The sequence below is a fragment of the Penicillium antarcticum genome (genome assembly GCF_028974205.1).
Source record: "Penicillium antarcticum strain IBT 31339 chromosome Unknown utg000008l_segment0_segment0, whole genome shotgun sequence".
Classification (NCBI taxonomy): Eukaryota; Fungi; Ascomycota; class Eurotiomycetes; order Eurotiales; family Aspergillaceae; genus Penicillium; species Penicillium antarcticum.
The window spans coordinates 1,262,311-1,274,713 of record NW_026695306.1 but is presented as its reverse complement, the minus strand read 5'-3'; the positions used below and the strand labels follow the sequence as shown (position 1 = coordinate 1,274,713).

Here is a 12,403-nt window from a genome sequence, read left to right as displayed (position 1 = left end):
GCTGGGATAGTTGAAAGGGAAGGGCAAGGGGGTGTGGAGGGGGGATTTCGAGTGTTCTTTGGCTCTTTGGATACTGCTCTGAGGACTAGATCGTGCTTTTAATGTTCAAAGCACTATTATTCGGACTGTCAAGGGATGGTACAGGCATGGGGAGTGCCGCAGAAAAGTCTGCAATTCATGCAAGTTGTAGAGTCTCTAGGGACGTGGAATATATATTTTACGCTTTGTGAAGCTACATACCATCAATCGTTGAGAGCAAAGTCCAAAAGAAATGGGTATCAAATTCTCAAAAATTAATAAACTCATGAAGGAACAGGGATATTCTCGAACCCTTTCTGTCCAGGCTTGCGGTCTTCAACAATAACCTGCAAACCACGACGACCACAGTAACCATCATTACCAGCAATGCGATCAACAGTCTGGAAAGCGCCACCGCCATCCTGGGCAGCGTCAGGAATCCAAACAGTCTCTTGTACACTCTGACCAGGAACTTCTGCTCGACGGGGGTTATGCCAAGGAAGACCGACGATATGGTTGATCAGGTTATGGAGGAACGAGTATAGTCTCTCCCAGCGACGGGTTATACCCAGCCAAGAGAGGGTGCGGTGGTCATAAGCTACGCGCACGAAGGGGTTCATGTAAATTCCCGTGTCGGTGATTTCATCGACGTTCGTTTGCGGATCTTGAATATCGGCGTGGATGAGGCAGCATTCAGATGCCTCCCAGAATAGATCTTTCCCAGAACGGAAGCGCGCTGGATTGGGAGTCGAAGGTGGCGGGCCGGACTGGAAATATTTGGCGTCGAAGGCTACCATTCCACCCCAGCAGCTGCGTACTCGCACGGCGTCTTTTCCGGCTAACACATCTCGTCGGCTTGCGCCTTTGCCGGATGTTGTAAACCAAGGGTAGAAGGGGAGCCCCATGCTGTAGCCTTCCAAATCGCGCGTTGCGTAAGTGTCGTAAAACTTGAATGGGTTGTCGAAGTCCACAGCGCAGGCTGCGCGGTATTGAGATACGCCGTCTTCGTTTGCGTTTGTTGAGAACAGGAGTTGGAGGGTGTCAATAGGATCGAAGAGAATATCGTTTAGATAGAGGAGCTTGTCGAAATTCATGTTCGGTTTGTCGGTTAGTGGCTGCAGGGCCTTATTGCGGACTTGGGCGAGGTATTCGATGCGCTTGACTCTTTTTGAGCCGCCGGGAATAGTCACGGTCGGAAGACTGTTCGGATCCAGGTGCTTCTCAGATACAATTGCTTTTTGGCATTGCACCTTTTGTTCTAACTCATGTAATGCACGTTCTCCCTCCTCGCCACTGTCATTCTCATAGATGCTGAGGAATACGTTGTCATTTCCGAGCAGATGTATCAACTCTAGCAGTTGTTCTCCCCATTGTCCATTTGCAAGTTCGCCGCCGCTGTCATATAGACTGGCTGCGATAAAGACCTTCTCATTCCGTAGATTTCCTCTCCCAGAGTATGACTTCTCGAGCACTGATTTGCGAAGTGTTGCATAGTGCGCCGGCGGGTGTGTATAGGAGGGGAAGAGTATCGACGTGAAGAGACCGAGCACGAAAACGATACCGAAGACAACATGGATATAGCAAACGCGGCGAAGCAAGAAGCGACGGGAGCAGTTCGGTCGTTTTGATCCCGCGAAAGCCGGTCTGGAATTGGATTTCAGGCGGTGATAACCTGCTGACGTCGTTGAGAAGAACCGAGATAGCCAAGGCAAGCGGTGTCTTTTGAATGGGGATGTAGGAGGAACTTGGGATTCAAAATCGGCCTCGTCGAGGTTGAAGGTTCCCTGCGAGTCAACCGAGGACCGCGAATTGAGCTCCCATTCATCTGGATGAAGCAGGCGGGTAGTCATGACAGATTACCAGTCGGGTCTCCCCATCCCAAAAACGAGATTCAGCTGCAAAAAATGAACGACAGAAGTCAATGCTGCCATATGAAAAGGGGCCTCGCTGTCATCTCCAGATCGAATTGTTAGGCTCTTTACGTCATCATATCACGTGAACGGTCAAAGTACATGATGCCATGCTTGACGACTCTGTGAAAGCTGGCAGTTGAAGTTGAAACTGCGTATATGGCTAGAATAGTTGACCAATAGTGTCATATTTGTTGGGACTTCCGTTTCCTCCGTCAAACATCCAGTACCTCTCCCAACAAGGCGAACCGTGTAACACGCTCATCCGATGGGAGCTTCCGGATTATACTCTATGTAGTGACGTAGCCATATCCGGGTACTTTTGCTCCTCATTTCTCTTCCTGCTTACTCTCAGTGCTCGCTGGACTCAATTCTCACATCTTCTCTAGACACACTAGTCCGTGGTGTGGCAACTGAACATACATTACCTACAAGTATACCACAGCTTCCCCGCAGCTGCATATATCCCACCATGTCGCAATTCAAATTCGCCAACTCAACCGCTCAAGTGCCAGGCGACGGCACCCCTCCCCCCGAGTTCATCATTAATGCCCCAGCTTCGACGGACATCTGGGACAAGCCACCTTCCACCAGCCGCTTCTCAGCCCCGATTCTGTACCAATCTATTCCGCTGAAGTCGTTCAAGCGGGTCCGGGTGGCCTTTAACGCTCTTTGGGAGAAGCAATATGACCAGGGTGGTCTGATACTTGTGCTCAACACTGCCGATGGTGGCAAGAAGTGGGTGAAAAGCGGCATCGAGCTCACCCATGGCAGACCTCACCTGAGCACTGTCGCAAAAGATAACTGGGCGGACTGGAGCCTGCAGCCTGTGCCTTCTGGTGGTGGTGCGGCGACCCTTGAAATGGTTAGAGAACAGGACAATAGTCTGTGGATTTATCTGGTTGAGGGCCTGCAGAAGTCGCCTCTTCGAGAGATCACTTGGGTTTTTGAGGAGAAGGGTGTGAAGGACCTCTGGGTTGGTGTTTATGCTGCTCGACCTTCTAGTGAGAGTGGAGAGCTTCCTGTCAACTTTGGACATTTGATTATAGATCAGGCATGATTTCGTGGGATATTGATGGTTAGATATGTGTGTGATAGGTGGCGAAGGCTTCTAGAAAGAATCAATGGGATCAACGTTTGTTAGGGCTGATAAGAGATTGTCTGCAAGTAGCTGTCTATACATTTGTTAGCAATGTAAAAAGTAACCGAACTAGGCAGATGGTACATAGTCCTTGAACTTTGTTGTCTGCGTGCAATCTTGCCACATCGAGTCGAGATGGCCTGGGACCACAGGGATGTAAAAGCACATGAAATCGAATAGGCAGTTTCTGATCTGATAGAGAGATCGGCTGGCTTGACATGAGCCCAACTCCATATGTATATGCCACAGACGATATACTGTCGATCAGCCGACAGACGGATAGACTTCAATCCCATTACAGTTGATTGGTAGCCTTGTCATGTCGGGTGACCAGAAGCTGTCAAATGCATTAGTGGAAAGATCAACGGGCTTTCATTTGAACCTGAAACGTATAGAGCTGCCATACTATATTAAACTGCAGTGTGCCAAGTGGAGACAGGATTAGTCTCTCTCGGACCTCCACAAAATGAAAGAAATTTACTAGTCAAGGGAGTACTTTCCTCTTTTCACTGCCAAGTCCGGTCTTTTGCCCAACTACTGCAATACATACTGTAGAGTAGCCCTAATTAAAGTTTATCAGATTTCCCTCTCGATGGTGTAACGGCTTAACCCGGCGCAAAGCTGCCGAGGTCACACCACTCTATAATTTACTGTAGTGAGTTATAGTGGAGATTTACTATAGAACAGACCGTAAAAGGGAAAAGTAAGTTTCGGCCGGCTTCATCGGATCCTTGACGTGCTCTTCTTTAACGGAGGTATGCCGTCTATATTCTCGTATACTCCGTTAAAAGATCTGCAAGAGGGTAGCAATGCATGTTAACGCCAGATAGTGGATGGTTGAATTAAAAGACATTTTTCTGCTTTTCATTCTCACAGAAAAGTGTTAGAGTATACCCCACCTTACATTCCTTAAGAAAACCCTCAGGCCGAAAATAATCAAATGGCGGTAGAAACCGCCGAACCAAGAATCAGGTTTGCATCTTATCGATCAAATCATATCTGATGGTCTGAACCAAAGAGTGACTTGGCAGTACCAAAAAATCAGCCTATGCCACACTGTGAACTGAGGTACCGTCCGGGTACTATTCGGGTACCGCTCCGAACGCAACCCCGTAAAGACCGGGAGGTGCCTGACACGCCACTCCACTTCCAATTTTCTGACTCTTCTCTCTTCTTTTCACATATCTGGACTTGTTCCGACCTTTACGAGAATGACTATACTACGGATGACTGGCTGACAAGAAAGCATGACTCCGACTCGCCTAATTTGGAATGTCTGAGATCGGACCTCAGCCTCTCATCTCACGCTCTGCTGCTACTGACCCATCGACGTGCATAAGTGCGACCGACGATCGGGCTCGGTGTCATTTACTGCACTCCGACCTATTCCAGGCCTGCTTTCCCCTTACAGCCTGGGTGCCCCCCTCCAAGGCGGATCTACCCATCCGCCCCATAGCTGCTTGCCGGATCCTGCTTCGTACATAGCTCTCCATGAGGTATCGACCAGGCAAGCGCGCTTCATCTTTTTCTTCCCTATTTGCGCCCCATATTTCTCGTCTCTTTTTCTTTTCTTCTCCCGACTCGCTCTCCGATTCGCTCGTCGTTGCTTTTTCAAGTGGACCTGGCTGGCTCAGGCTGAACAGCCCAGTACTTGCTCAGTAGAGCAAGATTCCATCCCTTTTATGTGATACGCCCCCGACACCTGATGTTGCATGAACTCTTTTTGTTGTCTGCCGCTTAATCAACACTGTTAAGATCGTCCGCTGTATATGCGTTTATCCAATCCAAGACCGATCTCTTGCTATTTTTTTATGGACTCTGGCCAGCAACGAGATTTCCGTTGAGCTATATCGGTGTGCATCACCGACATGCCCCTTCTCGATCCGCGCTCAGGACCGTCCTACGGCACTATGGATCCCGACGATAACCAACTGGATAATGAGCGGGAGCAGCTGTTACAGGATGACTATGAGGTTGAGGCTCAGCCCAGTGGAATGTCCACGCCGGATGAAATGCAAGAGGGAGTCGCAAAGATTGAAGCCATCAATTTGACCTGGACAACTCGGTCTTTGATGATTGCCTACGTCAGGTTCGTGTGGCTTGCAGTCCCATGCCTTTTGTGAACCCCTACTGACTTGGCGCAAAGTATATTCCTCATGGCATTCTGCACGTCGCTAGAAGGCCAGACTGTGATGTCGCTGTCGGCATACGCGACGAGTGCTTTCAGTAAGCACTCGTTGATCTCGACAGTTCTTGTTATTCAGAATGTGGTCAATGGTAGGACTTACTACCCCGCCTCGCTCCCTGGAAGCAGACGAACATCACTAACTTGCAATAGCTGTTATCAAACCTCCGATGGCCAAAATCGCTGATGTATTCGGTCGATTTGAGGCATTCTGCGTTAGCATCCTCATATACATGCTGGGATATATTCAGATGGCTGCCTCTACCAATGTCCAAACTTACGCATCGGCCCAAATCTTCTACTCTGCCGGCTCAACAGGCTTGCAGATCCTCCAACAAGTGTTCATTGCCGACAGTAGTGATTTGTTGAACCGTGCATTCCTCGCGCTTCTACCCGAATTCCCATTTTTGGTCACTGTATGGCTTGGGCCGACTATCGCGGGCGCAGTACTGCGCAGCAGCTCATGGCGGTGGGGATATGGTATGTGGGCTATTATATTACCTGCATCCTTCCTGCCACTGGCCCTGTCATTGCTGTTTAACCAGCGTAAGGCTCGGAGACTGAATCTGATCAAGACCCGGTCTAAGCGACACGGGGACTTTTTCAGCATCGTGCGTCGGACCTGGTACGATCTGGATGTGGGCGGCCTCACTCTTTTGTCTGCTGCTGTGACATTGCTTTTGGTGCCTTTGACTCTCGCAGCTAATGCGAAGGGTGGATGGATGAACCCTAGTATCTTGGTAATGATGATATTTGGTGTCATTTGCTTCATTGTGCTGCCATTTTGGGAGGCTTCCCATAAACTGGCACCCAAGCCCCTGCTCTCTTTACATCTCCTCAAGCAAAAGACTGCTCTTGCAGGCTGTGCATTGGCCTTTTGGTATTTCAGTGAGTATCATAATACAACCGTCCTCGAACTTTGTTACTAACCCTCGCCAGTGGCCTTCTACTTCTCCGTTCAGCCCTACCTGTACTCCTACCTCCAGGTTGTACAAGGGTACGACGTTGCCACAGCAGGGCGCGTCACCCAAACCTTTGCCTTTACTTCAACCATTGCCGCGTTCAGCGTGTCCCTTCTTATCAAATATACCCGTCGCTACCGTATCTACGTGATTATCGGATGTGTCGTCTACATGACCGGTCTGGCCCTCATGCTTCTATGCCGAGGCGAAGGTGCATCCCACCTCCAGGTCTTGGGAACCCAAATTATCGTCGGCATCGGTGGTGGTCTAGTCAACGTGCCTGTCCAACTAGGTGTCCAGGCCTCCGCCAGCCACCAAGAAGTCGCCGCAGCAACAGCCATGTTCTTGACATCCATGGAGATGGGCGGTGCCGTTGGTGCTGCTATCTCAGGAGCCGTCTGGTCCTCGGCCATCCCACACAAGCTTCTCAAGTATCTTCCCGAAGAAACCAAGGGCCAGGCTGGTGAAATCTTCGGCAAGTTGACCGAGGCCCTATCGTACCCGGTGGGATCTCCAACTCGCATTGCCATCAACCGCGCCTATCAAGAGACCATGAACCGACTGTTATGTTTGGCCATCATTGCCACCCTCCCCCTGATCCCACTTAGTCTGATGATGGTGAACTATAAACTTGACAAGGTGAGCAACACCCCAGCGGCATATTCTTTCGATCTCTTCTGACATGAACCTAGATGGGCTACGGCAACTCCCTACCCCAGGAGAACCCCCAACGAGTCGAGGCAGAGCCTGACCACGAGGACGAACACTCCAAACGAACCTAATACCCATGGGCAACCCTTTCCTCCGTGTGCATCACCCTCTGCACATGACCTTATGATCTTATGACTGAGCCATCTTCTTTCGTGTGCGATCTTTTTCTTTTTTGTGGTTTATACTGCAATTGCACCTTGATACAACCCAGCAAGCGGCGTTATTGATTGTTTTATCATGTCCAAGACAGTCTCGATGCATTCTGATCTACATGTACATGTTTATCTATTCTGGACCAAGACCCAGATCCTCATTTGCATTTGGCGTGACTCCGGTTTTGGTTTGTGGGTTCTAGACGTTTCAGAGAATGTACCCGTGCCATAGATCTATACAGTGGGTCCAAACATGAAGTTCTGGACAACTGACCTAATTCTATACGGCATCCTTGGCCCGAGCAACACACTGCCCAGGTGTACAGTAGACAACTCATCACCCATCACACAACTCATCACTCATCACCCTTCAATCCTAGACCACGGACCATGACCAAGGTACAATAGACTCATCTCTTACCTAACCCCCGGCCCAGCCTAGACCCTATGCCACCCTGCAACTCCCCAAACTGACCTGTCAAAGTAGCAAACTTCCGACCGGAACTAAATTCGCATTCCAATACGGCCGGCTTGCCACTCCGGGCTTCTCTCTACAGTCCAGTCTGCTGAGTACTGTACTTGTAACCGGGATGCGCCTTTCAGCCCTGTAGTCATCATGATGATGCTATGTGGGCCCGGCTCATCTCCCTGTAACAACCGTTCTCTATCAGGGAGAGTTCATCTCGCGTGTTGGCACAGTAACGCTACCGCTTCTACCAGGTAGATATCTGCACAGGCATAGACTATGTAAACCAGCTAGCAGCATTGCAACTGGATATTGTACCGTGCATGTACATCATTGATCAACACGGTCAGTAGACAACAAGGTCAAGTCCCAGCCCAATTCAATGTCATCTAGTCCAGCCCAGTCCAGTCCAGTCCAGCTGTACAATCAACATGCACACCTGCCCTACTCTAGAGCACAATACAGTGACTCTCCCGCCAACAGAGCAAAGCAGAGAGTAGACAGTGACCAACTCATATCCGACCTCCTAATCCCGTTCCTATCCCCCTATCCACCCCCTATCCCGTATTCAACCACGTATGTAGATAGCCCGTGCATGTACCTGCATATGTATGCATGCACGTATACCAGACAGACACATCCGTTCCCGAGTCCTGTATTTTGGCTTTAATCCTTTAGCTATGATCCCAAGCCCAAGCCCACGTCCGCACCCAAGCCGGAGAGCGGAGGCCGATGGGCGGGAATGCAGATGCATTCTGTTGGCGCTCATGTTAGGTTGGTACCTACATGTACTGTCAGCACTGTAAGTTGCGTTGGCTCCTGTCCTTGGTTGGTGTGTGTCTAGGTGTACGGAATTGTATGGCAGTTATTTCGGAGGGCGTTTGTGGAGTTGGAGTCGGAGTTGGAGTTGGGGGGGGGTTTTTTTTTTTTTTTGGGTTGGGGGGTGGTTTGGGCTTAGGGGGGAGGTGGAGGGGAGGTTGAATACTGTAGAGAGGGCTGGAGGATGGAGGGAGAGTATATGTTATATGTTTTGGAGAGACTCGTTAATTAAATGATTAAAGTAGCGGTCCAGAACTGACTTAAAAACGGTTGGAAAGGAGATGGGGCCGAGGATCCCCGTGAAACGCCTTGGAAATTGCTTTCTTTAAGGGGTAGTAGAGTACAATTAAATACCTCTAGTAGTAGTTTGCTAAGTAGTATAGTAGTTAGCTACTTCGCTCAAGAGTGAAAGAGATCTATCTCGCTTGCAGTACAAGCCGTGCCGGTGTCTAGACTCCATACTCTGCGGGTTGCCCCATTCAATCCAGACCACAGCTTCTTCCTCCCTTTTTGTCTCCCACTTTTCTTTCTCCCCATCCAATATCCAACCACTTCCACAGTTACAGTGTCAAAATGGTTGTCGCTACCATCAAGTATGTCTACTCTCTCCTTGACCGACCTTCCCTGCTAACTCATCCCCCAGGTGTGTCGTGGTGGGGGACGGTGCAGTAGGCAAGACCTGTCTGCTCATCTCATACACAACGAACAAGTTCCCTTCGGAATATGTGCCCACCGTCTTTGACAACTACGCTGTGACTGTCATGTAAGTGCATCCTTTCCCCCCCCCCCCCCCCCCCCCCCCCAATTCTCCACGTCTCATATCTGACCGTGTGCCTCGATGAACAGGATCGGCGATGAACCCTACACCCTTGGACTGTTCGATACCGCCGGACAAGAAGATTACGACCGTCTGCGCCCCCTCTCCTACCCACAGACTGACGTGTTCCTGGTCTGCTTCTCCGTCACCTCTCCCGCCTCCTTCGAGAACGTCCGCGAAAAGTGGTTCCCCGAAGTCCACCACCACTGCCCCGGTGTCCCCTGCCTCATCGTCGGCACCCAGACTGATTTGCGCGAAGACGCCGGTGTGCGGGAGAAGCTCTCCCGTCAGAAAATGCAGCCCATTCGCAAGGAAGATGGTGACCGCATGGCCAAGGAGCTTGGTGCGGTGAAATACGTCGAGTGTTCCGCTCTGACGCAGTACAAGCTTAAGGATGTCTTTGATGAGGTACCCATCTCCTCCACTTTTTGCTGCCCGATATCTTCCCCCTCTTCACCGCCGTTACTGACCTCCACTTTCTCTAGGCTATTGTTGCGGCACTTGAGCCCGCGCCGAAGAAGAAGTCACGGGGCTGCCGTTTGCTGTGAATCGCTTCACGGTTGAATTTTTTGTTTCGGATCAGGTGGGATCCGATTGCGCAGACGAACTATCGCGCGTCGGGTTGCCTGGTTGACGTGCGCCTCGAAGCAGCTACGATGAAATGAACCTTGTTTATCGCTTTTTCTCTTCTTTCTTGCTCCTTTTCACGTTTTATTGGGAGGCAAATATTTCTGGCTTGACTGGGTCTTTCGGGATATGAATATGCAACACCAAAAAAAGGGAGAGGGATCTTTTGTGCTAGCGATGCTATTTGAAGCGGGTTCCATGTCTACGTTTCCACTTGAAATTGCCTTGTTCTTTGATCCCCTCTTCTCTCGTGTTTGGCATGCCCGGGACTTCCAGCTCTGGCCTCTCTACCTTGCCATATCTCCCTCTTTTATCTCCTTTCTCTCTGCTTGTTTCTTTTCTGCGTTTTGCTTCGCCTGGCTGCGTCTCCTGTCGAAATCCCGATATTGAGGGGTCTCGCGCGTGCTCCTCATCCTTCCTTTGACGTCACTTACCTCCTCTTTCCTTCACGACTTCAGCGACAGCACTTTCGACCCTTTCCTCCCCTTTTTTTTGTCGCGTCGCTCCATTAACCCCTATTACCCCATTCATGCTTTCACATGCTTTCACCTCTCTCATCGTCTCTCCGGCGTTGGACGTCAGGGCGTCATGTTTCTGGCTGATCTTTCCCCCAATGCCCATATCCCCCCCCCCCCCCCCCCCCCCCTAGTTTTGCCTTTGCCTCTGAGATATCTACACATTTTATCTGCAACTGGAATCTGATTTGATATTGATGTGCCTGTACCTTGCCTTGCAGATTTTGCTTGCTCTGCGTATGTTTCTGCTTTTTCTGTCTATCGACATGACTTTTGCGCTTTGATACAAGCGTCTGCTTTTTCTCTACGTGAATTTCCTGCGACATTATCCTGGATCTAGAAAGTCGAGGTGGTGGACTCAATCAGAATGGTTCTTTGAAATGGTTCCTTGAGATGAGTAGATGATATACTTGGAAAAGAGAGTAGAAAGATAGTAGAAAGATAGTAGATGTATCTCTTGGACAAATGTAGTTGATTGTAGGTTCCTCTGCCATATGCAGATCAAAGCATGGACCAGCTACTTTATAACTTACTCCTAACACATAAACCCATAATAGTATAGTCATCAATCTTCACTTCATTCAACATCATGTCATCTATATACACCAAAAGAACAAAACAACTAAAGCTCATCCTTACCAACCTCACCAGCAGCCTCAGTAGCCTCAAGCTGCTCCTTCCACCCATACCAACCGCCAAGCTCCTCATCAACACCAGCCTTAACAAGAGAAGTAATAATCTCAAAAGCAACCTGCGCCGCCGCAAGAGCAGTAGTCTCCCCCTTATTATCATAAGCCGGCGAAACCTCCACAATATCCGCGCCCACAACATTCAACTTCTCAAGACCCCGCAGAATACGAATAAACTCGCGTGTCGTCCAACCACCAGGTTCAGGAGTACCCGTTCCAGGCGCGGTCGAAGGATCAAGCACATCAATGTCAACGGAAAGGTAAACAGGCTGCTCAGCATCAAGACCAGTGCGCGCAATAATAGTCTCAACAACACCCATAGGTCCAAGCTCATCAATATCATCCGCATGAATCCGAATAAAGCCCTGCTCAGGCCCGGGGTTGGTATAATCGCCCGCATCAACGCCCGTCAGGCGCGTGCGCAGACCTGCATGTGCGCTTGTCGCATTGCAAATCAGGCCCTCGCGACTGGCCTTGTGGAAGAATGAGCCGTGGTTGAATTGTGTCTGTTCGCTCTGCCAGTAGGCGCTGTAGCGGACTGGGTTCCACGTGTCTAGGTGCGCGTCGAAGTGGAGCACTGTTATGGGCTTCTGGTAGATTTGGTACAGGGCTCGGAGGGCTGGCAGTGCGACACTGTGGTCGCCGCCCAGGGTTACGAGCTTGGGGTGGGTGGCTCCAATGCCGGCGTTGGCTTTTGGGGCTTTGTTGACGATCTTGCGTGAGCCTAGTTCTAGGAAGGCTTCGTACATTTGGCGCTCGGCCAGCCCGTTGTCAAAGGGGGTGATTGGGATGTCGCCACAATCGGTGATCTTCGCCCAGGATTTGTAGGGGTTTATGCCGGCTCGCGTGTTGTAGCTTGTTGCTGCCATTTGGCGGGCGCTGGCGGCGCGGATGGCGCGGGGTCCGAAGCGGGCGCCTGTGTTGTGTTAGCCTTGTTCATGTTGTTTCTTGCAGATTGCTGGGGGGAGTTGGTGTGGTAGAGTATAGGTTGTGGGAGGGAAGTCATACCAGGGCGGTAGCTAACAGCGGTATCAAACGGCGCACCGATAACAGCAATGTCATAGTGTTCCTCCGGCTCGATCAGACATTTGACAGGCTTTAGATGGGCGAAACTGGCAATTCCAGAGAACGACCATTCCTGATCCCACTTCTTGAGCAGCTCGGCGCGTTCGTGTTCGGGCACAACCTCACCATCATTGTGGTGCGAGCAGGCGGCCGCGGAGCTGGCTAGAGCCAGTGTGAGCAGTGTCTTCCAAGCCATTGTGTAGGAGTGAAGAGAAGAAGAAGCAATTCGGTATTCAAGCAGTATCTATATCTCTCCGAACTTCCTATAGGAAGATAGCGCCACCCGGTCGTGCAGACTTTCCTTTCTTGGCTGTGGCCCGCTTTTT

At 50.3% G+C, this 12,403-nt stretch overlaps 5 protein-coding genes across 5 annotated transcripts; 3 read left to right on the top strand and 2 right to left on the bottom strand.

Annotated features, from left to right (window-relative positions):
• Positions 1-302: 302 nt before the first annotated feature.
• On the bottom strand, positions 303-1,868 carry N7508_008009 (glycosyltransferase family 69 protein; the record flags this gene model as incomplete). Its single annotated transcript, XM_058466073.1, has 1 exon — positions 303-1,868. The coding sequence occupies one exon, from the start codon at positions 1,866-1,868 to the stop codon at positions 303-305; it is 1,566 nt and encodes a 521-aa protein (XP_058317401.1).
• A 532-nt stretch (positions 1,869-2,400) lies between these two features.
• N7508_008008 (uncharacterized protein) lies at positions 2,401-2,988 on the top strand (the record flags this gene model as incomplete). Its single annotated transcript, XM_058466072.1, has 1 exon — positions 2,401-2,988. One exon carries the CDS (start codon positions 2,401-2,403, stop codon positions 2,986-2,988), a length of 588 nt encoding a protein of 195 aa, XP_058317400.1.
• A 1,949-nt stretch (positions 2,989-4,937) lies between these two features.
• On the top strand, positions 4,938-6,998 carry mirC (siderochrome-iron transporter MirC; the record flags this gene model as incomplete). The annotated part of the gene is made up of 5 exons (XM_058466071.1): positions 4,938-5,158; positions 5,216-5,346; positions 5,408-6,142; positions 6,194-6,855; positions 6,909-6,998. 5 exons carry the CDS (start codon positions 4,938-4,940, stop codon positions 6,996-6,998), a joined length of 1,839 nt encoding a protein of 612 aa, XP_058317399.1.
• Positions 6,999-8,937: 1,939 nt separating this feature from the next.
• cdc42 (Rho family GTPase CDC42) lies at positions 8,938-9,729 on the top strand (the record flags this gene model as incomplete). The annotated part of the gene is made up of 4 exons (XM_058466070.1): positions 8,938-8,957; positions 9,008-9,127; positions 9,211-9,589; positions 9,667-9,729. 4 exons carry the CDS (start codon positions 8,938-8,940, stop codon positions 9,727-9,729), a joined length of 582 nt encoding a protein of 193 aa, XP_058317398.1.
• Positions 9,730-10,945: 1,216 nt separating this feature from the next.
• N7508_008005 (agmatinase) lies at positions 10,946-12,273 on the bottom strand (the record flags this gene model as incomplete). Its single annotated transcript, XM_058466069.1, has 2 exons — positions 10,946-11,928; positions 12,021-12,273. 2 exons carry the CDS (start codon positions 12,271-12,273, stop codon positions 10,946-10,948), a joined length of 1,236 nt encoding a protein of 411 aa, XP_058317397.1.
• Between the last annotated feature and the right edge of the window lie 130 nt (positions 12,274-12,403).